At 35.1% G+C, this 21,277-nt stretch overlaps 2 protein-coding genes across 3 annotated transcripts; one reads left to right on the top strand and one right to left on the bottom strand.

Annotated features, from left to right (window-relative positions):
* The first annotated feature begins 2,417 nt into the window (after nucleotides 1-2,417).
* Nucleotides 2,418-3,911, top strand: LOC21389919 (chlorophyll a-b binding protein P4, chloroplastic). The gene is made up of 3 exons (XM_010095300.2): nucleotides 2,418-2,710; nucleotides 3,075-3,490; nucleotides 3,587-3,911. The coding sequence occupies exons 1-3, from the start codon at nucleotides 2,511-2,513 to the stop codon at nucleotides 3,721-3,723; spliced, it is 753 nt and encodes a 250-aa protein (XP_010093602.1). The 5' UTR covers nucleotides 2,418-2,510; the 3' UTR covers nucleotides 3,724-3,911.
* Nucleotides 3,912-4,036: 125 nt separating this feature from the next.
* On the bottom strand, nucleotides 4,037-9,495 carry LOC21389920 (agamous-like MADS-box protein AGL65). Of its 2 annotated transcripts, XM_024163806.1 has the most exons (13): nucleotides 9,344-9,495; nucleotides 9,178-9,182; nucleotides 8,658-8,843; nucleotides 7,164-7,223; nucleotides 7,045-7,063; nucleotides 6,862-6,926; nucleotides 6,755-6,770; nucleotides 6,472-6,533; nucleotides 5,760-5,856; nucleotides 5,428-5,475; nucleotides 5,205-5,332; nucleotides 4,526-4,916; nucleotides 4,037-4,339 (listed from the first exon to the last, which is right to left on the bottom strand). In XM_024163806.1, the coding sequence occupies exons 3-13, from the start codon at nucleotides 8,840-8,842 to the stop codon at nucleotides 4,328-4,330; spliced, it is 1,083 nt and encodes a 360-aa protein (XP_024019574.1). In that variant the 5' UTR covers nucleotide 8,843; nucleotides 9,178-9,182; nucleotides 9,344-9,495; the 3' UTR covers nucleotides 4,037-4,327. The 2 variants fall into 2 exon arrangements, with proteins under 2 accessions (XP_024019574.1, XP_024019573.1); XM_024163805.1 differs by lacking the exon at nucleotides 9,178-9,182.
* Between the last annotated feature and the right edge of the window lie 11,782 nt (nucleotides 9,496-21,277).

The following is a 21,277-nucleotide window of genomic DNA, read 5'->3' on the forward strand; positions in this document are numbered from 1 at the left end:
TATTAAGTCACATTACTCATTAGATCACTTGAGAGACTTTTTGGAGGCTATTGATAAAAGATTCCTGAGAGGAAAAATTGTTTAATTCTCAAGAACAATTTTTTCTTTGGCTCTCTTGTGATTGGAAGGAGATCAAGAATACCTAGAGGAGATTAAACGATGTGTGCCCACCCGCACACCGATTGTGGAAACGAGAATAGCAAAGAAGACCAGTTGGTTGAGGCTCTTCCGGTTGCTATTTGGAACGCTTAGATCTGTCAGACGTGTAGTTTTCTGAAATCTCAAAAGGTATGTTTTAGATCTTTAGTATTTATGTTATATAGCATCATGAACATGTTCTTGTTTTGGCTTTGACGTTGATTAAAATTTTTAAATTCCGCTGCGCACTCGATGCCATTAATTTTCCGAACAGTATTTTATATTGTACCACTTTTGCAAGAAGTTAGGTGACTTCTAATGTGGTATTTCTGTCAAGCACCCACCAAAGCTGAATGCTTCATGAACTTCACTTTTAGGGCATTTGCTGCTTTTTTTCAGTTTTTAATTGAACTAATATTATTTTATAATATCAACCAAGATTTGTTAAGAAATCAGCAACCATAAAATACCTTATACCTATAATTTTAAAACGGAGATTTCACTTGTATAAAGCTAAAGATTTTTTGTTTTGTTTTGGAAATCATAGAAAATAAACCTACTAAATAACAAATAACTATTGTATAAAAATTAATAGGCTTTTTTATGTTTAAGTTTACCTTTTTTCTTTCTCTTTTATTTTTTTTTCTTTTTCTAGATCTTCTTTTTTCTAGTCTCTCTCTATTTGTCGTTTATGGGTATCCTCTCTCTCCCTCCCTCCCTCTCTCTCTCTCTCCCTCCCTCCCTCTCCCTCCCTCTCTCTCTCCTCTCTCTCTCTCTCTCTCTCTCTCTCTCTCTCTCTCATTGTATGTAAACGAATTGTGTTTCTTCATAAATCTAGGGTTTACCATCAAAACATAATTTATATTCATTCATAAATCCTGGATTTACAAGGTAAATTTAGAACTTTACTAATATAAGGTAAACTTTTTTTAGTTCTGCTCGTAAATCTAGGAACTATTGTACGGTAAATTTAGGATTTACTATTATAACACAAATTGTGATATTCGTAAATGCTGAATTTACAGTAGAAATTTAAGATTTAACATTAAAACACAATTTATGTTCCTTCTTAAATCCTGAATTTACGTGATAAATCTAGGATTTACCATCAAATTAAGCACATATATTGTTATTCAAAAGTCATGAATTTACATAGTAAACTTAAGATTTACCATCAAAAACACATATTGCGTTATTCGTAAATCTTGAATTTATTGTCTTGAATTTACCATCAGAAAACATATGTTCATTTATAAATCCTAGATTTAAAGAGTAAATCAAAATTTACTGTTATTGAATTATATTATTTTTACTAATCAAAACATATTGCATTATTCGTAAATGCTGGATTTACAATGTAAATATTTAGAGTTTACCATCATAACACAATTTATGTTCTTTCTTAAATCTTAGATTTATTAATCCTGCAAGCATATTGATAAATTTTATAGCAATAAAATAAAAATAGAAAATTATTCAGTAGTATACACACACACCCTAGATGACATTCCATAGTTCATATATTTATCAAATTCCTTTAAATTGATATTTTTCATCAAAGGCAAAGCCGCATTGTCAAATTTTGACATTTTTATTGTTATCTATGAAATTTTCTAAAATTTTAGTTATGACCCCATTTTGACAAGGAAAATTATAGCTATGCCCCCATTAAATAATTGAAATACATCACTATACCTCCATTTAATAAAATACCATCTAGCTCATGTATTTTCATACCGTCCCAAGTTTTTGAAAAAAAAAAAAAATCTTGCTCCTCCATATATAGTCTTGATATGATTTTAGCAACCATAAAGATTGAAGCGCAACATTGGTACTGTCTTGTACAAGCCCAAATTAAGAGAAACATAACTTATAAAAAAAAATAAAAACAAAGATAAGAAATCACTTGCTAAGATGTAATTTGAATAAGCCACGTGTTACTCTCTGATAGGATGCCTATCAGAGAGTAAGCCACGTGGGAGGATATTCTACCTCATCATATCCAGCTAAAAAAAATCTTCTCACGTGGCTCAAAAACTTGACCCCACAACATCTTTTATCAGCCAACTGCCGCAAAGAAATAGATTTATGGATACACCATCAAAGATAACAAGATAAGGCACAATCACTCCCATTGGCTACTCCAGAACCCACAAACGCATCCCCACCGTCCGATCCCAAAAATCATTGAAATCGACCGTCAACTTTCAACAAACAACAAGAACCACAAAAATGACATGTTATGAAATTTACAAAAGCCATGCACAAACACAAAACTTTCTCATTTAGTACCTCTACCTCTAGTCTACCACCACCACCCTTACTTCAAAATCAAATTTTTTCCATCCCAATCTCCAGCCGGAAAAAAAGGGATGGCGACCATCACCATGCAAGCCACCGCCGCAGTTTTCCGGCCCTGCGCCGCAAAATCGAGGTTCCCTACTGGCTCCTCGGGTAAATTGAACAGAGAAGTGTCAGTTAGGACTGCTTCATCAAGTGGTGCTTTTAAAGTTGAAGCTAAGAAAGGCGAGTGGTTACCCGGTCTGCCTTCTCCAGCTTACCTCAATGGCAGGTATGTCATTAATCAAGTGAACTTCAAAAAAAGCCTAGACATTTATTTTGTTTGATTTCACTAATTAGCCATTTTTAAGTCCAAAATCTTCCATTTTGAGCTCCTTGTGAACTAAAAGTTACCATTTATGTCGTGGTTCTCTTGTGTGTAAAAAGCTATGAAAAACAGGTCATACTATGTGACAATTCTCTCACCACCACAAGTTATAAACTACATTTAACAGAAACAAGTTAAAAGTTGTCAATCACATCCTTATGTGTACAAAATTTAAGCTAAATTGTATTTAGATAGTATTTACTTGTAGACTTAAACTTGGGCTAATTCCAAGTAAAATTTCTGAGACATGTTTTGTGTGCATGCTCAGTCTTCCTGGTGACAATGGATTTGATCCTCTGGGACTAGCTGAGGACCCAGAGAACCTAAGATGGTTCGTCCAAGCCGAGCTCGTCAACGGGCGTTGGGCAATGTTGGGAGTTGCAGGCATGCTTTTGCCAGAAGTTTTCACCAAGATTGGTATCCTCAACGCCCCCAAATGGTATGATGCTGGGAAGGAAGAGTACTTTGCTTCTTCTTCGACCCTCTTCGTGATCGAGTTCATCTTGTTCCACTACGTCGAGATCAGAAGGTGGCAAGACATCAAGAACCCGGGAAGCGTCAACCAAGACCCCATCTTCAAGCAATACAGCTTGCCCCCCCACGAGTGTGGATACCCCGGCAGCATCTTCAACCCCCTCAACTTTGCCCCAACTCTCGAGTCCAAGGAGAAGGAGCTCGCCAACGGTAAACTCCTTTCTAGTCTGATCACATTTTGCGATGTTTAACTGTAAATTTTGTCGGATTTGAGATAATTTTCTTGTTTCGGTTGTATTTGTGCAGGGAGATTGGCTATGTTGGCATTCTTGGGATTCATTGTGCAACACAATGTGACCGGCCAAGGACCATTCGACAACCTTTTGCAGCACCTGTCCGACCCATGGCACAACACCATTGTCCAAACACTAGTGGGCAAGTAAGATCACAGCCAAGAAGGAAAGCTGAGGAAATTAAACCTGTTTCATCATTTGTTTTATAAGATTAAGAGTGAATGTTTTGCGATGAGACACTTTGGGGATCAATGTTAGACAAGGAATTTACCAATGTACAGGGGACCACGAATGGCGTTAATATTATCATTCTAATCACATCTACTACCTAGCTTTCATAGTTTTGTTTTTATTTTCAGTTAAAAGTTCTTCGAGGGTGAGTAAGTTCGGAGCTCAAACAGAAGTCGTCTTCAATTAAAATGCCTCGATTCTAATCACATTTCCGTCGCATACATGATACAACATGAATTATTTGACCTAAATTTACATCATACACTCTTCCTCTCATGACATTGAAGAGGAAACATAGTTAATATACAGAAAAATCTATGAATCTATATTTCTTATGCAGTATATACAGATAAAATATGCAGTAGAAAACCGATCAAATTGGTATACGAACCCATGGATTGATAATAACCACACAACAAATTTTGACAATACAGCAATTAACTCAGCGAGAAGCAATTGCCCCAAGAATAATCTTCAAATCCAGTCCACAGCCATGGTCTCTTTCAGCCATCATTGTATAGGATCACTTTAATTGCTGCAAGAGATAGAATAAAATAACTGCATCACATTCAGGTTTTCGATACACTAGAAGCCACACAAAAAAAAAAAAAAAAAAAGTGCAAATCCCTGGTTTCTTTTTATCCAAAATAGGCCACACAAAAAATTTGGACTTGGTCTAACGTAATAAGAAACAGAAATGCAGAATCACGGGAATACACACCTGCTGGCAGGCGTTGTCGCTGTGTAGAGCAAGGCCGCAAGGTCCAAAGGCAGATACCCAAGTTTGCTGCGTGTTGTCATATAGGGATGTAGGCATTTCACAACTTCTATTTACTTGATAATCCACAGAAGTTGCTTGTAGATTCATCTCTACATCGGGTTTCATTTTCTTATCTTCCATCGTACTAGTACCGAACGAAGGATATGCGTACTGTTCTCCAAATTCTAGACTTAAGCCGGCACCACTTCTACTTAGCTCATTCAAGGCACAACCCCCTTCTTCTATATTGTTGAGCTGTCCTGAATCACCAACCACCATTTGTTTGCCACAGCCACTGCTAAAGTAACTGGAGCATCCTGGAAGCAAGGCATCCGTGGCGCACTGGACATCCCTATGGGAGGGAAACAAGAAAACAGGAGTGGGGTATACAGAGAATGGTCAAAAGATTTCATTAAAAAGATTATACCATAAGTTTGTTCATGCACATGGGTATGAAAATGCAACACCAAAATTGGCTCTTAATAAAAAGTTTGACTCTTAATAAATGTCAGACTAACAATTAGCAAATATCCATTCAAATATATATAAATCAAGCAAAAAAGGATTATCTGAATGAAATAAAACACTCCATCATCTATAATGACATACTAAGGGGTATTTGGTGGAAGAAGTCACTCACCCATGCGGTAGAAAGTTTGGCTCGTGTGGTAATATCAGTGGTCGGTTTTCGTTGTTTGGAATCCATAGTACAGATTGAGCTTCTTGTACACCACCCACTACAAGAGGTAAAGTAATCTCATTCTGAAACTGCAAGGAAATTGAAATCAGATTTTCTCAACGAGTCTGAATCTCCAAAACAACCAGGGTGAATGGATAGATGAAAGAGAGAGAGAATTTTGCACCTGGCTCATGCAAGTTACTGGCATTAGATGCTGCTTTCCAAAATTTTCCTGCAAAAAGTAGTAAAAATAACAAATTCTTGAAAAAAAAAAATTCACGGACATCAGGATCGCTAGATAACTTAGCGATGTTCCCCTATTCCTAGAAACGTCTAGAAATTCAGTAGAGTCAGCACTCAACATGTGAGAAACACGATAAATGATAACCAAAAACGTACTTTGCTTATAAAGCTTATAATTGGACTCAATTTCATTTGAAACTTCGAAAAGAATTGAAGAATTATAGAGAAAACTCGTCCTATATAATCTCAGAAAGGAAAAATGAAAACAAATACCTTGTAAATTTGTATTCGGTTGATTGACTCCCTAAGCAAGTCTTCCATTTGTCTAAGAAGTTCTAAGTCGTTGATGTTATCTGGATTATTCCAGCAGCTGAAAATTTTGGGCAAACGGCAAGGTAGATTAAGATTTTACCTAATAATACCAGTGAAACGTGCATATTCCTCACTCAGCCATGCTTTATTAGCATGTTAGCGTATTTGAACTGAAACCACCACGAAGAATTAAATAAAATGTAAAAATAAAATACTAAGTTGATTACAACAGACCGCATCTACAAGCTAATTTAGTGATGTGGAGATTATGACAAATTGTGACCATGATCAATAGTCTTTTGAAACTTTGAACGGAGAAACACGACAAGGTAAACTTGATATACATTCATGAAAAGTATCAATGCAACTAAGGACGTATGTCATTCTCTTTTTTCCTAAAAAAATAAAAAATATGGACATATATCATGCTCATCGTATATGAGCATGCAAAAGAAAATATACCAAACACGAAAAAATGAGAGTAAAAAAACAGGCTCAAAAAACTCTTCATTTGTGTTGCCCTTGATTTGGGACATAGGCCGTGTGAAATTGTTAAAATCCCGGTTGGAAAAGGATTTTGTGGATTCAATAGTTCACATCTATAACCCCAACTCCAAAGAATAAAATCTAAGAAAAAGCAATACTTTAAGAACCAAAAGCTCCAAAGGTGCACCTCAGTCTCCTTTGCAGTCCTGTCAGTTGGGCTTGCAATACCCTAACTTGACTAGTCAAATCCTGCCAATAAATTAACCGCACAGCATTTTATTGTAACGAATTATAGCTAAACAATTTTAACAAAGAAAAACATATTCATCTGCATATTAGCCACTGTGACTGCACCAGTCAAGATGGCACAAATAATACTCAGTGTGAATGCCAGCTTGACCGATGCAGGTGCACGTTCCGGCAATATGGTCTCTTCGCCCATAATTAACGTGCTGGAAAACAATTTGTACCTCAACTGTCGGAGTGCTGCAAAGATACAAAAGTGGGCAAATTTAGGTCTTTCCAACAGCTGTATCCAAATAGGAACTAAAAACTTTTAACAGAGTAAAGAACAAACCTTGACCGCATAAAATCTTGTATATTCACGTCATGGTCCAATTTCTTAAAAGTTTTCTTCAGTGCCTATATGCTCAAAGAGAACAATAAAATATGTATAAACTTCTGGAGGTTCAAAAATTTACATATAAAAATGAAAGAGATCAACAATCAATTTGAAAGGATAGTTTGCTAGAATCTTTACTTCAAGACTCTCCAATTTCCTGTTCCATTCAGTAGAAAGACCAGTTAGTTAAGTATCCAAATTCATACATGCCTATGAAATGAAAGAGGCAAAAAAGTCATAGTAAGTTTCTTTAGCACCTTTTTGTCCTTTCTTGAGGAGTTAATTGTGCGAACTTCATGATAACCTCTTCGAAATTACTTTAAAAAAAAAAAAAAAACACAAACAAACAAAACAAAGCTATGTTAAAAAGTAGATTGCAATAAAACGTCAAAAATAGTTGGTCAGATAGTCATATGTTGCCGCCAAACTAGACTTCGCGGGCTTTCACTTACAAAACTAAGGATCTTCTGGATATGTTTGCTTAGAGGGAAAGAAATGTATATGACCTAGGTAAGGAAAATAGAGAGGAAGGGAAGAGCCTTTCTCTTGACTCTTATTATGTTTGCTATGGATTCCCTTCTCTAATCTCTCCATATTTGGAGAGGTGATTTGAAATCTCCCACCCGTTCTATTGCCTCCTTTTCCTTTCCTACCACACAACCGTGGGTCCCAAAATCCTTTCACTAATACCCTCCTCCCACTTTTCCCTCCTACCAAACTTTGTAACGCCTCAACCCTGATGGGGTCCATCTTGTAGGACCCCCGGCATAGTCAGGTCTTATACTCGTTACTCATACGTACTGTCCCCTTTGGGCACCTAGTGGCCCTCAAGGATTTCTTTAGAGTCCCCCAACACTTGAACCCAAGATCTCCCTTCTCATAAGGTTCTTAAGTCAAGTGTTGGTACCTTCAAGGTCAATCGGTACTGACACTTGACTTAAGAACCTTACAAGGAGTGAGGTCTTGGGTTCCAGTGTTGGTGGACGCGAAAGAAATCCCTAAGGGCCACTAGGTGCTCAGAGGGGACAGTGCGTATGAGTAACGAGTATAAGACCCGACTATGCCGGGGCTCCTGCAAGGTGGACCCCATAAGGGATTGAGGCGTTACACTCTTAATGTAGATTCATAACTATATCACATGATTATAAAAAAATGAGAAATGCTAGCGTCACACTTTCTGCATTCACTCTCTCTATAACTATATGCCTTCACTATTTGACATCTGGACTCCATTAACACGATATATTATTATTTAAATAGAAAATGAGATAGTGGGCTATATGTGTCAAACAGTGAATCCAAAAAGTGACAAAGAGATTGACAGAAAGAGTGACGCTAGCATTTCTCTTATAAAAATATATACATATATATATAGTAATAATAATATAATAACAAAGAAAGAAAGAAAGAAAGAGACGGTGAATTTCACATTATTGGAAAATTTCACTTGTGGGAAAATATAGCACTCTACGGCTCTACCCCAAAGACTATCCTTTTCCTAAGGAGCATACCATTAACCAATTATTTTCACCATAATTGTATTGACTTGAGAAAAAAAGAGTTCAGGGTTCATTTTTGTCTAAACATTGCCAGGAAAACAAATAAATGGACACATAGAATCATTTTCACTTCTAAATGTCCCCATTTTTCAATTTTGTCTCCCTAATCTCCCACCTACATTTTAGTTTAGCAACAATTATATATATGAAGTAAAATAAAGTATGATGGGACAACTTCTCTAGTTGCAGTACCTGCGTTCCCCTTGAAACAAAGTAGGCCTTCCAGTTGGGGAAAACATGAGAAGAACTATATCAATGTCACACAAAATAGACAATTCCTTAGCTTTCTTCACTATCCCATTTCTTCGCTTCGAGTAAGTAACTTGTCTATTGCTAGAGTTCTCTAATCTCTTTATCTTCAGTTTAAGCCTTCCCATCCTGCAATTCCCATAAAGCAAAAACTGCTTAAGACCCTCCAACAACTGGCTTAATTAATGTTAAAAAAAAAAAGAGTTTTAACCAAATAAATCACTCTTTCTGATATTTTCTCCTTGGTTTTACATCCACAGTAGTTCACTTCCATCAATATTATTGAATGATATAATTCTCCATATGAAGCTTTCATCCAAGGAAAGAAGACTAAATATAGCCAATGAAATACACAGAACAAAGCCCACTTTGTCACAATTGTCAATTTCATAAACAGAATTGAAATTCAAAAGACCAAACAGAATGAATGATGAAAAACATGTTTCCATAATGCTAAAATCACCTGAACTGCGTAGTTTTATAGCAAAATTCATGATAAGAAGCTTGATAAAAGTCCAAAGAGAAGCCGACCCAGATGAAAAAACAAGCAACAAATGAGAAAGAAAAACAGTGAACAATTAACAGAAGATGTTAAAAGAAAGAAAAGAAAAAAGGAGAGAGAAACGGACATGATATGAGCTCACGAATTTTGGAATTTGGACGACGGGCGAAGCTGGATTCTCGGTCTTTAAAATAAAGAGGAACCAACCACCCAGTAATGGTTTTGGTTTGCACCGAGAGACAACAACAACACACGAAGAGAGAGAGAGAGAGAGAGAGAGATAAGTGTGTGCGTGTGTATATATTTATATATGTATATATATATATATATATATATATATATATGTTGTTTCGTGTTTGCTTATGAATGAATGAGAGAGAGACAGAGAGATGGAGGTGGCGGAAATGGATGGTGCAATTTTCGAGTTTCCAATCATGGGCTGGGCTGGGCTCGCTCTGTACAGCGCATTAGGCCCAGAAAACTCCTTTTTAAGGGGGAACTTTACACAAATATATCCATAGTTTCTAAGAAATTACCAGACAAGCTACCAAAATATAATAGTTTTACATTTATGCCACTGAATTTCAATAGATTCACTGGGTGGCATAAACAAAAATGATATTATTTCAGTGATGTTTATGTATTTCTTTTGAAATTAGATCTTTACACAAATGTTACAGCCATGGTGTTAGATTGGTTTTTGTAAATAATAATAATGATAACAATGTTAATAATAAAACTCTCAAATTAATGTCACACTAATATATATAGAATTTCAAACTTAAGTATTATATCTTTAAAAGTGCATGAGTTTAGATTTTTACCTCATATTTTTAAATTATACTCTTTTAATTAATATAATATTTAATTAAAAGAGTGATAATCAAGAGTAAGGAGTAAAAATTAAGACTGATGCAATTTAAATGGGTATTTGTCTCATTTTTCTTATTTTAAGATACTTGAAAATGGCTTATTAGAAATTGTCAGTATCCTACAGTGACATTAAAAGTAGTCTGTTGTGCTACTGAAAACTCCAACGGGCACTTTACAGTTTTCAAGAACACTACAAGTTTTAGGTTTGGATTGACATATGTCAAGAGACATAAACTATTGAAGAGAATACCATAACTTAAGATACTTAAAAATCATAAAATCTATAAAAATCACAAATATATACATAAAAAATTACAAAAATCTTACAAAATTTAAAAATATTGAATCAAAGACACAAAAATACAAGCATAATTTTATTCAATACACAAAACTTAAATGATTTAGTGGGGTATATTTTATAATAGTATGAAAGTCAATCTAACTTTAAAAGCTATGACATATTGTCTAAATATCTCACTTACTGGTCTTTTTCCGGGATATTAACAAAATCACAAAAAAAAAAAAAAAAGAATTCAATTGGCCTCTTAGGGTGAGATCTAATTAAGGCTCACAGGTCTATAAATACTTTTTCTTTTTTAAATATTACTTAAATATATACTGTATCATAGTAATATATACATAATCCCACTAAAATTTAATCTTATAACCCCCAATAAATTTTTTTGTCTTAATAATTAGCCTCCACTAATAAAAATACTCGGCTTCGTTAATGAGGGTAACGGCACGATTGGAGATCTAGGGTAGTAGGCAGAATTAGTGGTGGAAGAGAGATGTTGGGAGGAGAAACAGAAGGAAATGGAAAAAAAAAAAAAAAAAAAAGAGAGATGATTCATAAAATCTCCAAGGCATATTTGTCTTCACAAATCAATTAGTGTGAGCAAATTGAAATTTATAGCAGGAGTTCTTTAAGTGTGGCAACAGTCAATCAAATAGATAGTAAGGTGGCATGTAGCCTAATTATCTTTTCCAGTTCACTTTTCGTATTTATATGGAGTGACTGTATTTTTTTTTTTTTTAAACTATTGATCAATGCAAGTCGATGAGAAATTTATATGCGATATTTTCTTATTATCTGTCAGGAGTGATAAGGACATGAATAATCGCACTATGAACAGTTCCATGAAGTACTGCAAATTTGATTCAACAATTTGTTTAATAGATTCTATGTTTTTTTCCCCTTTAGAAGGGATTGTGTTTGGTTTGATAATTTTCCTAGTTGTATTCACAGTTGTATTGCGGCTAATATAGCTGGTTTGGTTCATTAATAATATTTTATATTCCCTTTAAAAAAAAAAAAAAAAAAAAAAAAAAAAAAAAAAAAAAAAAAGGAATGCATGATTGTGTGATGTATGGTGAGAAGATTGTGTTATTATGTTAGTTATAACAAAAGAGTGATTGTAACATAGTATTATTTGCTTAATTATTAGGCTTTTCTGCCTGAGATCTCCTTTAGTTTTTCGTATTTGGTGGATACTAAAATTTTTTACACTTACTTTTTAAATTTTAAAATCTTGGCTAAGTCTAATTGAAAACGGTATTAAAAATCTAACATATTTTCTTCAGGTGACAGCCACGTGATGCTTTAAAATGGATATGATATGTCAATTTAACATATTTTATTGTCACTGTAACACCAAATTTTGAATTTTCTAGTTTATTGTTGTCTTGTCGTCTCATGTGAACAGGAAGGAGATTAGTTCATGATCCCATGTGAATGCGAAATATATGGTCTTCTTGATCGAATGGGACTAAAATCTGGGCTTGGTTTTGTTAAAAAACCCTCAAAATAATTTGGGTCTTTTTCTCTCAATGTTCTGCTTTAAATAACTTTTTTTTTTTTTTCCCTGATTATGCTTTGAAGAATTTGTCTCTGATATGGGATTTTTTTTTCGTTTTTGCTTCTTGTATTCTCAGTTTAGATAAAGGTAGATTAAGTCTAATAGGGTTGTTTCTTTTTTCTCTTTAGTTTTGTTGAAGTTGGTCCGTTCAATTTGTTATTCCAATCAGAGTGGAGGTTTGGAGGATGTCGTTTGATGAAGTGAGAAGTTGGAGAGTAAAGAAGAGATTTGTGATTGAAATTAAAGATCCAAATCGCCTTATTTACTACTGCTTAACTCCCTCTAAGTTCCCCTCCTTAATAAAATCTTCAATCACTAAGAAGATGTTTAGTTCATGAATTAAAATTATGATATTAGAACTATTTTTAATTTACGTGTATTTTTTATGTGATTAAAATTATATACTTAACTATATGGTTTTAAGTAACTCAATAGAAAAGAGCTAATAACCGGCGGAAGAGAAGTTGATCGTTGTGTTTGGTCCAACGTTATTTTAAATATGAGAAAAGGGTAATTTGATTATATTTACATTACGAGGGTTATTATAAAAGTTCTCCACGGACTTATGTGGAATAGATTTATGTTTTTAAGGTTCTAGTGTGATTATTGAGTTTTCTGAGGTACTTTTTATAAAGCTTAAACTTGATTTGCTGCTGTCTTTTTGTGGTGCTTACACCTGCCCCTAAGTTGTAAGAAATACAATAAAAATCAGATTTCACTCTTTTCCTCCTTTTTAATACGTTTCTCTCTCAAGTCCTCTTTTTAATTTAGCTAGTTACCTATCTTGATTTTGTATCTAAACTAGTAAGATATGAATTTTGAGGAAGAAACATGTCAAGTCATGATTTAAAATAGATATTAGGACAAGCACGATATATCAAGCCTGTTGAAATATTTATATGGACTAGCACAAATCATTGTTAATTCACCCAATATATCACAAATTAGAACATGGCTTTATGGACAATTATATATTGTAATATGGTTTATGCATGGTATTATAACAAGAGTCATAATAGGATGGATAATTTTATCACTAATGTGTGTGAGCCCTTGAACTCACTCTCTCTAAATATTTAGTCAACCTATTGGGCCAAATTTCCTCTCTCTATCTCAACCTTCTCGTTAAGGCCCAAAATGGGCCCATTTTGAGTAAGGGGCAGACAACAGAAATAAAACCAAAAGGAGATTTTGGTTTTAACCCCCGTGTGGGTGTGTGCATGTCAATGGCGTGGTCTGCGTGGGTGTGGAGAGAGGATGAGAAGAGAAGAGTTCAAAAACCCCTCCAAGCTTCCTTTGGTTTTCTCAGGTTGCTGATAGGATTCTGGCCAAAATGACTGATGTTGTTCCGTTGCCGGCAGCAGGAGCAGGAGGTAAATCAAAAAAAAAACCATCAATTTTTCTATATGCTTCAAGATTCGATAGTGTGTTTTTGGATTCAATTAGTTTTTAATCTCTTAAGAACCTATTATTTCTAGCGAATGGTATAAGAGCAAACTTATTGGATTTGAAGTTGTAGGTTTTTTTTTCCTTTTTTTGAGTTTGCTGCACGTCCATGTTCTTCATGGGGGTTATTTTATTTTATTTTTATGGCTCTTTGAGTGAAATTGATGGTTGAAAGCTAAAGAGAATGAAATTTGAAGCAAAACCCATCCAAAAACATAAAAAATGGACAACCGGAACTCACTTTTCCGGCGGGGCGGGGCACGGATCTGATCGGACCCAATCTGCAAAGTTTCAGAGGTTAGGGAAGAAGATCAAAACGACATGTCATTTTTCCATCCATGTGAAAAATGACATGTCGTTTGCGAGGTTCATTGGGTTGTCTTGATAGTGAAACGACATGTCGTTTCCCACATGTCCCAAAACGACATGTCATTTGCAAGGTTCACGGGCTGCTCGTTAGTGAAACGACGTGTCATTTCCATATGTCCCAAAACGACAGGACCAAAAAAAAAAGAAAAAAAGGTGCGCGTGAGATGTCTGATTTATGCCCTATTTTCACTGTTTTGCTTCAAATTTCATTTACTAATTATCCATACTATTTATTTGACATTTTAACCACACTAAGACCATACTTATGGATACTTTGTATTGTTTGAATATATTTTTGTGGTTAATTCTCACACTGATCAAATATTTTTTTCATAGGCTTCTCTAAGCCGGTTTGTTTTGATATTTGAATGCCATTAATTTGTCATCTTATTTGTTAAATTAAAATAGCATGTTAAATTGTGACAAAATGACGAGGTTGAATGTTCATGTACTTGTTTATCGTAAGTCGGAACATGTCAAATAGTTTTGCGTTTTTAAATTGTTCATTCTCCCACAACTAAACCTATAATACTAAGATCCATACGAGTGATAAAATTGTGTTGTCGATAATTTTATTACTTGGTAGGATGCTTAGATTGGTGAAGGGATTTTATTGAACATCATGAACCGTATGATCTGTACCATTCTATCGGTGGTTGGATTAATGCATTTGGTTATGGTGATTGGTAAATTATCCTTACATGCGAATGAGTCTTATTTTGCTCAAAAGGACTCTAGCATGTGATGATCATATTGTTTAAGATCATTGATGAGGCTAAGAAATGGGCAAATAGCATGATATTGTTTCACATGCCTAATGTTGGATGCCCCTTTTGTTTTCTCAGCCTTGAGCAGTCCTCAAATCTCTGCAATTCTGATACTAAACAGGACAAACTATAAACAATGGATTGACTCTCTAATGATGAACTTGACCATCATGAGGTTGGATATGGCTTTGAGGGAGACTAAACCTCCCCAACCCACCGATAAGAGCTCGGCAGATGAAAAGAAACTCTATGATGATTGGGTACATTCTGATAGGTGATGTATGATGAATATGAGGTATCACATGAAAGTGTCTATCGTGATAGCATTCCTAGGGTTACCATTGCCAAAGAGTTTCTAGATGCCATTAAAAGGAAGTATACCAAGTTCTCGAAGAACGAGAAAAATGAGTATTTAAACATTCTCCATTCCACTTTCTACGATGGTGTTAGTGGAATTAGAAACCACATTGATAAGATCATGTCATGCTATCAAAGGCTTAAGGAGATTGGCATGGATCTTGGTGAGGATTATATCGTGTGGCTTGTCATGAGGACTCTCCCATCCCAGTTTGATACGATCAGGTCGAGCTACAATGCGCAGAATGAGCAGTGGACCGTGGATGAAATGACCGCTATTCTTACTAAGGAGGAGGATAACATTAAGAATGGTAAAGCAAGAAGCGTCTCATTGGTAACGGACCAAGAGAAGGTCGGGCAAAAGAGGAAGTTCCCTTCGAAGAACCCTAGTAGCAACAAACACCCTAAGAAGAAGGGTGCTAATGCCAAGCCAGGTGGGTACAACAATAATCCATCTTCCTCTGGTTCTAAGAAAGATGGTTTCAATGGGAAATGCAACTTCTGTCCCTTTTTTAGACATAAGAAGGCATATTGTCGTAAGTTTAAAGCTTAGCTAGAGTAGAAGAAAGGTAATTTGGTACAAGTCTGTCTTGAATCAAATATTATTGATGTGCCTTCAAATTCTTGATGGTTAGACACAAGTGCTACAATTCATGTAACTAATTCATTGCAGGCAATGATAAGCAGAAGTAGTCCAACTAATGTAGAGCAGCATGTGTACATGGGAGATGGTACAAAAGTCAAAGTTAATTTTTTGGGGATAGTCAAACTACAGCTACCTACAGGATATTTTTTGGAGTTACATGATGTAGCATACATACCCTCGATTAGGAGGAATTTGATATCTGTATCTATTTTGGATAACTGTGGTTATAGTTTTCTTTTTGGAAATGGAAAAGTAGACTTGTACCATGAATCAATTTTGATTGGAAATGGAACTTTGTGTGATAATTTGTATAAGTTTGTGTTAGATGATGCCACTAGTATTGTTGCTTCCTCTCTTAATACTCTTGTCGGTTCCAAACGTCATAGATTTAATGATAAGTCTTCCATGTTGTGGCATAGGTGTTTGGGTCATATTTCTAGACAAAGGATGGAAAGAATGATAAGGGATGGCATTTTGCTTGATCTATATTTTTCTGACTTTTCTACATGTGTTGATTGCATCAAAAGAAAGTTGACTGCCAAGGTTAGAAAGAGTAAATCTGATAGATGTGATGATACATTACAGTTGATCCATACTGATATATGTGGACCATTCATTCCCCCAGCCATGGGTGGTTACAGGTATTTCATTACCTTCATTGATGACTTCTCCCGTTATGGTCATGTTGAGCTTATCCGGGAAAAGTCGGACTCATTAGATGCTTTTAAAGCTTTCAAAGCTAATGTTGAACTTCAAAAGTGAAAGAGAATCAAATCAGTTAACTCCGATAGAGGTGGTGAGTATTATGGCAGGTATGGTGAAACTGGAAGGAATCTCAGACCTTTTGCCAGATTCTTATAGGAATGTGGCATTAATGCTCGGTATACGATGCCAAGAACTCCTGAACAGAATGGGATTGCGGAGAGAAGTAATCGCACCCTTCTTGATATGGTGCGATGTATGTTGATTCATTCTACATTGCCAGAGTTTTTATGGGGTGAGGCCTTGAAGACAACAACTTATATTTTGAATCAAGTGCCAAGTAAGTCTGTTCTAAAGACACCTTATGAGTTATGGTCTGGTAAGAAGCCAAGCTTGCGACATTTCCATGTATGGGTTTGTAAAGCCGAAGTGAGACCCTCTAATCTGCAATCTAAGAAACTTGATCCGAAGGCCATTAGTGGTTTCTTTGTTGGTTATTGTGTCGGATCAAGAGGTTTGAGCTTTTACTACCCAAATCACACCACCAAAATGATTGAGTCTGACAGAGCAATCTATCTTGAGGATGATTTTTCTTCCAGTCAAGGACTAAGAGAGATCGTATTCAGGGAAGAACATGTTATTGTCACCATACCTATGCTTAATGTTCCAGTGGCTGGTCCAACGATTGATGCAAAACAAGATGTCACTCATGATGTACCCACAGATCAAACAATGCAGGAGATGCCAGATACAGATGGTGGTGATATTATTTTAAGGAGGTCACAGAAGGTTCGTAGACATGCAGTCTCAGATGACTATATTGTTTATTTGCAGGAACATAAGTATGACATTAGTGGTGCTTCTGACCCATCACTTATCAGGAAGCCACTAGTAGTTCTCAATCCTTATTCTGGATAGATGCCATGAAAGAATAGATGAGTTCTATGTCACAAAATGATGTGTGGGATTTAGTGGAATTGCCATAGGGTTGTAAACCTATTAGGTGTAAGTGGGTATTCAAGATCGAGTGTGACTATGAAGAACGAGTGGAAAGGTTTAAAGTTAGGCTTGTCGCTAAGGGATTTAGTCAGAGAGAAGGTGTTGATTATAAAGAAACCTTCTCGCCAATTTCCACTAAATACTCATTCAGGATTATCATGGCAATTGTGACTCATTTTGATTTAGAACTTCATCAAATGGATGTGAGAACTGCGTTCTTGAATGGAGACTTGAATGAGGATGTTTACATGTCTCAACTTGTTTGTTTTAAAGCTTCCGGTAGGGAACATTTAGTTTGCAAGCTCAAGAAATCCATTTATAGATTAAAGCATGCATCAAGGCAGTGGTATTTAAAGTTTGATCATATAGTCACCGTCAATGGTTTCAAGGAGAATGGTGTTGATCAATGCATATATATGAAGGTCAATAAGAGTAGTTACATACTTCTAGTCTTTGTATGTTGATGGTATTCTGCTCGCTTCTAATGACACCGACCTATTGTTTGAGACAAAGCAAATGCTATTTAGCCATTTTGATATGAAGGATCTTGGCGAAGCCTCTTATGTTTTGGGAATACAAATCCTTCAAGACATGGGTAATGTTATTCTCAAATTGTCTCAGAGAACCTACATTGAACGTGTTCTAAAGAGGTTCAACATGCACTCTTGTTCTTCTGGTAAGGCACCAATTGTTAAGGGTGACAAGTTTTCCAAGGCCCAATGTCCACAGAATGATAAAGAAAGAGATCAGATGAAAGTTGTCCCGTATGCATCAGTTGGTGGCAGCCTCATGTATGCTCAGTTATGCACGCGACCTGATATTGCATTTGCTGTGGGCGTGCTCGGTAGATACTTGAGTGATAAGCCATTGGAAAGCGGCTAAGAAAGTCATGAGGTACCTTCAGGGTACCAAGGATCATATGTTGACATATAGGTGTTCCGACACTATTGATATTGTTGGCTTTTGTGACGCTGATTATGCAAGTTGCGTGGATGACAAGAGATCCACTTCTGGATATATTTTTATGATGACAAGAGGAGCTGTCTCGTGGAAAAGTGTTAAACAGACACTTACAGCTTCCTCAACCATGGAGGCAGAGTATGTGGCGTGTTATGAGGCTACTTGTCATACAATATGGCTACGGAATTTTGTTTTAGCTTTGGGAGTTATTGACTCAATTCATAGACTGCTGAAACTCTTTTGTGATAATTTTATAGTTGTATCTTTCTATCACAATGCTAGGAGCACTTTTTGCTCCAAGCACATTGATGTCAAGTATTATTTTGTTAAAGAGAAAGTTGCAGAACACCTCATCGATGTTGTATACACGCCTACCAATAACATGTTGGCAGACTCACTAACCAAAGGCTTACCTATATGTGTGTTTCATGAGCACGTCTCTAATATGGGATTGTTAGGAGCCTAAAGTTGTATTGATTTAGTGGGAGTCCACCATGTGATGTATGAATGACATGTTATTTTGTGAGGACTACTTATGTGTTATACATAATACATGCATATTATGGATCATTGTCACTTTGTTGTATGTTATGCACATATGTTTATATGCAAAGTGACAAGTTGGTTGGAGACATTTGGTTTTAGTCTCGTTTTGTTAATGGATCCAGATAATTATCATTGTGATGCTCTACGAATCTTGAAAGAATGATTATGTATAATATTTGCATCTTGTCGATGCAATGTTATGCATAATTGTTTTGTGCATTTGGCTCATGTGTGAGATCTTTGTTCGTGGACATTTTGTATTGAGTGAATGTATGTTTGTCGTTTGATTTGTACTATCCAAGTGGGAGAATGTTGGAATATTTATATAGACTAGCACAAATCATTGTTAATTCACTCAAATATGTCACAAATTAGAGTATGGCTTTATGGACAATTATATATTGTAATATGGTTTATGCATGGTATTATAACAAGGGCCATAATGGGATGGACAATTTTATCACTAATGTGCTTAGAGCCCTTGGACTCACTCTCTCTAAATATTTAGTCAGCCTATTGGGCCAAATTTTCTCTCTTTATCTCAACCTTCTCGTTAAGGCCCAAAATGGACCCATTTTGATTAAAGGGCAGACAACAGAAATAAAACTAAAAGGAGATTTTGGTTTTAACCCCCGTGTGGGTGTGTTCATGTCGATGGTGTGGTCTGTGTGAGTGTGGAGAGAGGACGAGAAGAGAAGAGTTCAAAAATCCCTCCAAGCTTCCTTTGGTTTTCTCAGGTTGCTGATCGGATTCCAACTAAAATGATTGACGTCGTTCCGTTACCGGCAGCAGGAGCAGGAGGTGAATCAAAAAAAAAAAAAAACCCATCAATTTTTCTATATGCTTTAAGATTCGATAGTGTGCTTTTGGATTCAGGGGTTCAATTAGTTTTTAATCTCTTAAGAACCTATTATTTCTAGCAAAGCCTTCTCAACGGTGGACTCCACTCATCTGCAATAGATCGATTTAAAAAAAAAGTAAGAATTCTACTTATTATGTGATGAAAACTTAAAATTATATGATATAGTGTTTTGATTATTTTTTGTCATGTTTAAAACTTTCAATGAGATGTTATGAACTGTCACTTTCTTGGAAAGTTTATGAAGTATGAAAAGTAAAGGAAAAACACGATTTATCGAAAGATTTCAAATGTTTTTAATGTTTTATTATTATTATTATTATTATTATTATTATTATTTTCGTGAGGAAGTTTTTAATGTTTTAAAGGTTTGCAAAATGCTAGCTAGATATGGTTAAACCTGGAAAGTGTGTGCCAAAGGGGGCTTCCACGCAAAAAAGTAAATAAATAAATAATCACCGTTTAATATTTACAAAACTACCAACTAGCTTCAATTACTAGACTATAAAAAGTACAGCATTTGACACCATTAATCAAAAAAAAAAAAAAAAAAATTACTAAACCTTAGAAAGGTTAGCGTGATCAACCCATGTCAACCCCATGTACAAATTAGGGACTCGCCAAATTTCACAACAAAATTTTTCCAACGCGACACAAACTAAACTGATTTAACCCAAAAAACGAAATGCCCAAAGGAAAAAAGAAAAAATGAAACATTTAAGCTACGGTATAATGGTTGCCTAACCCCCTTCTCGCGAAAGATGGTCATGACGACATGAAATTGCAGTTGGCCACTCATTGACGAGAGAAGATTGAATAGCAAACCTTTTTTTTTTTGGGTCAGAGGGTTTTAGATTATAGAGTGTGTTTCTCTCATAGAGAAAAAAATAAAAAATAAAGATCCGTTCTTTTTAAAGGTGAAGAACTTGAATGTAAAAGTAAATTTATGTGAGAGAAAATAACTTAATAAAAAAATTAAATTTAAATGATTCAAATTGTGAAAAGAACATATATTAACTCACCACAAATTTTCCTCCACACCCATTAAAGTTAGTTTCGTCATTCCACCATTTTGCCCAATCATGTGTGTAGCACCTGATGAAAAAAACCACGAGTTTTTGACAACCACTTAACATAATTACTACATGCTCAATATTTATTAGTTTAGGGATATTTTAGCTCATTTATAAGTTTAGGAACCAATTTGTCACATTAAAAGTTTAGATACCTTAAGAGCTATTAATCTTAAAAAATTAATCTGATAGATTTTATGATAAATTGAATTATTGAGTGGCATAAATGTTAAGTTTATGTTCTTGAGTGACATGATATGTAAAGATAACATCTTTTGAGTTTTAGTTCTCCATGTATTTTTTCCTTTTTTGAACAAAAAGACTTAGAAATTAATTTGCATAGAAGAATTAGATGGAAAATATATTTTTAATAACTTAGATTATGTGAGCTAATATATATCTAAATACTAATTAATCATGAAGTTTCATTGCTTAAAAAGTAAGTTAGTATAGTTCTACTGGTAATAGAACTATTGAGTATTGCACATATATATAAGGAGGAAATTCTCTTCGTGTATATAATACTAAGAAACTCAACTAGTTTCATTCATCATAATTATTTTCTCTCTTCTGTAAGTGCTTTTTTGTCCTCACCTTCCTTCTAA

Source organism: Morus notabilis, unplaced genomic scaffold, assembly GCF_000414095.1.
Source record: "Morus notabilis unplaced genomic scaffold, ASM41409v2 Scaffold1147, whole genome shotgun sequence".
Classification (NCBI taxonomy): domain Eukaryota; kingdom Viridiplantae; phylum Streptophyta; class Magnoliopsida; order Rosales; family Moraceae; genus Morus; species Morus notabilis.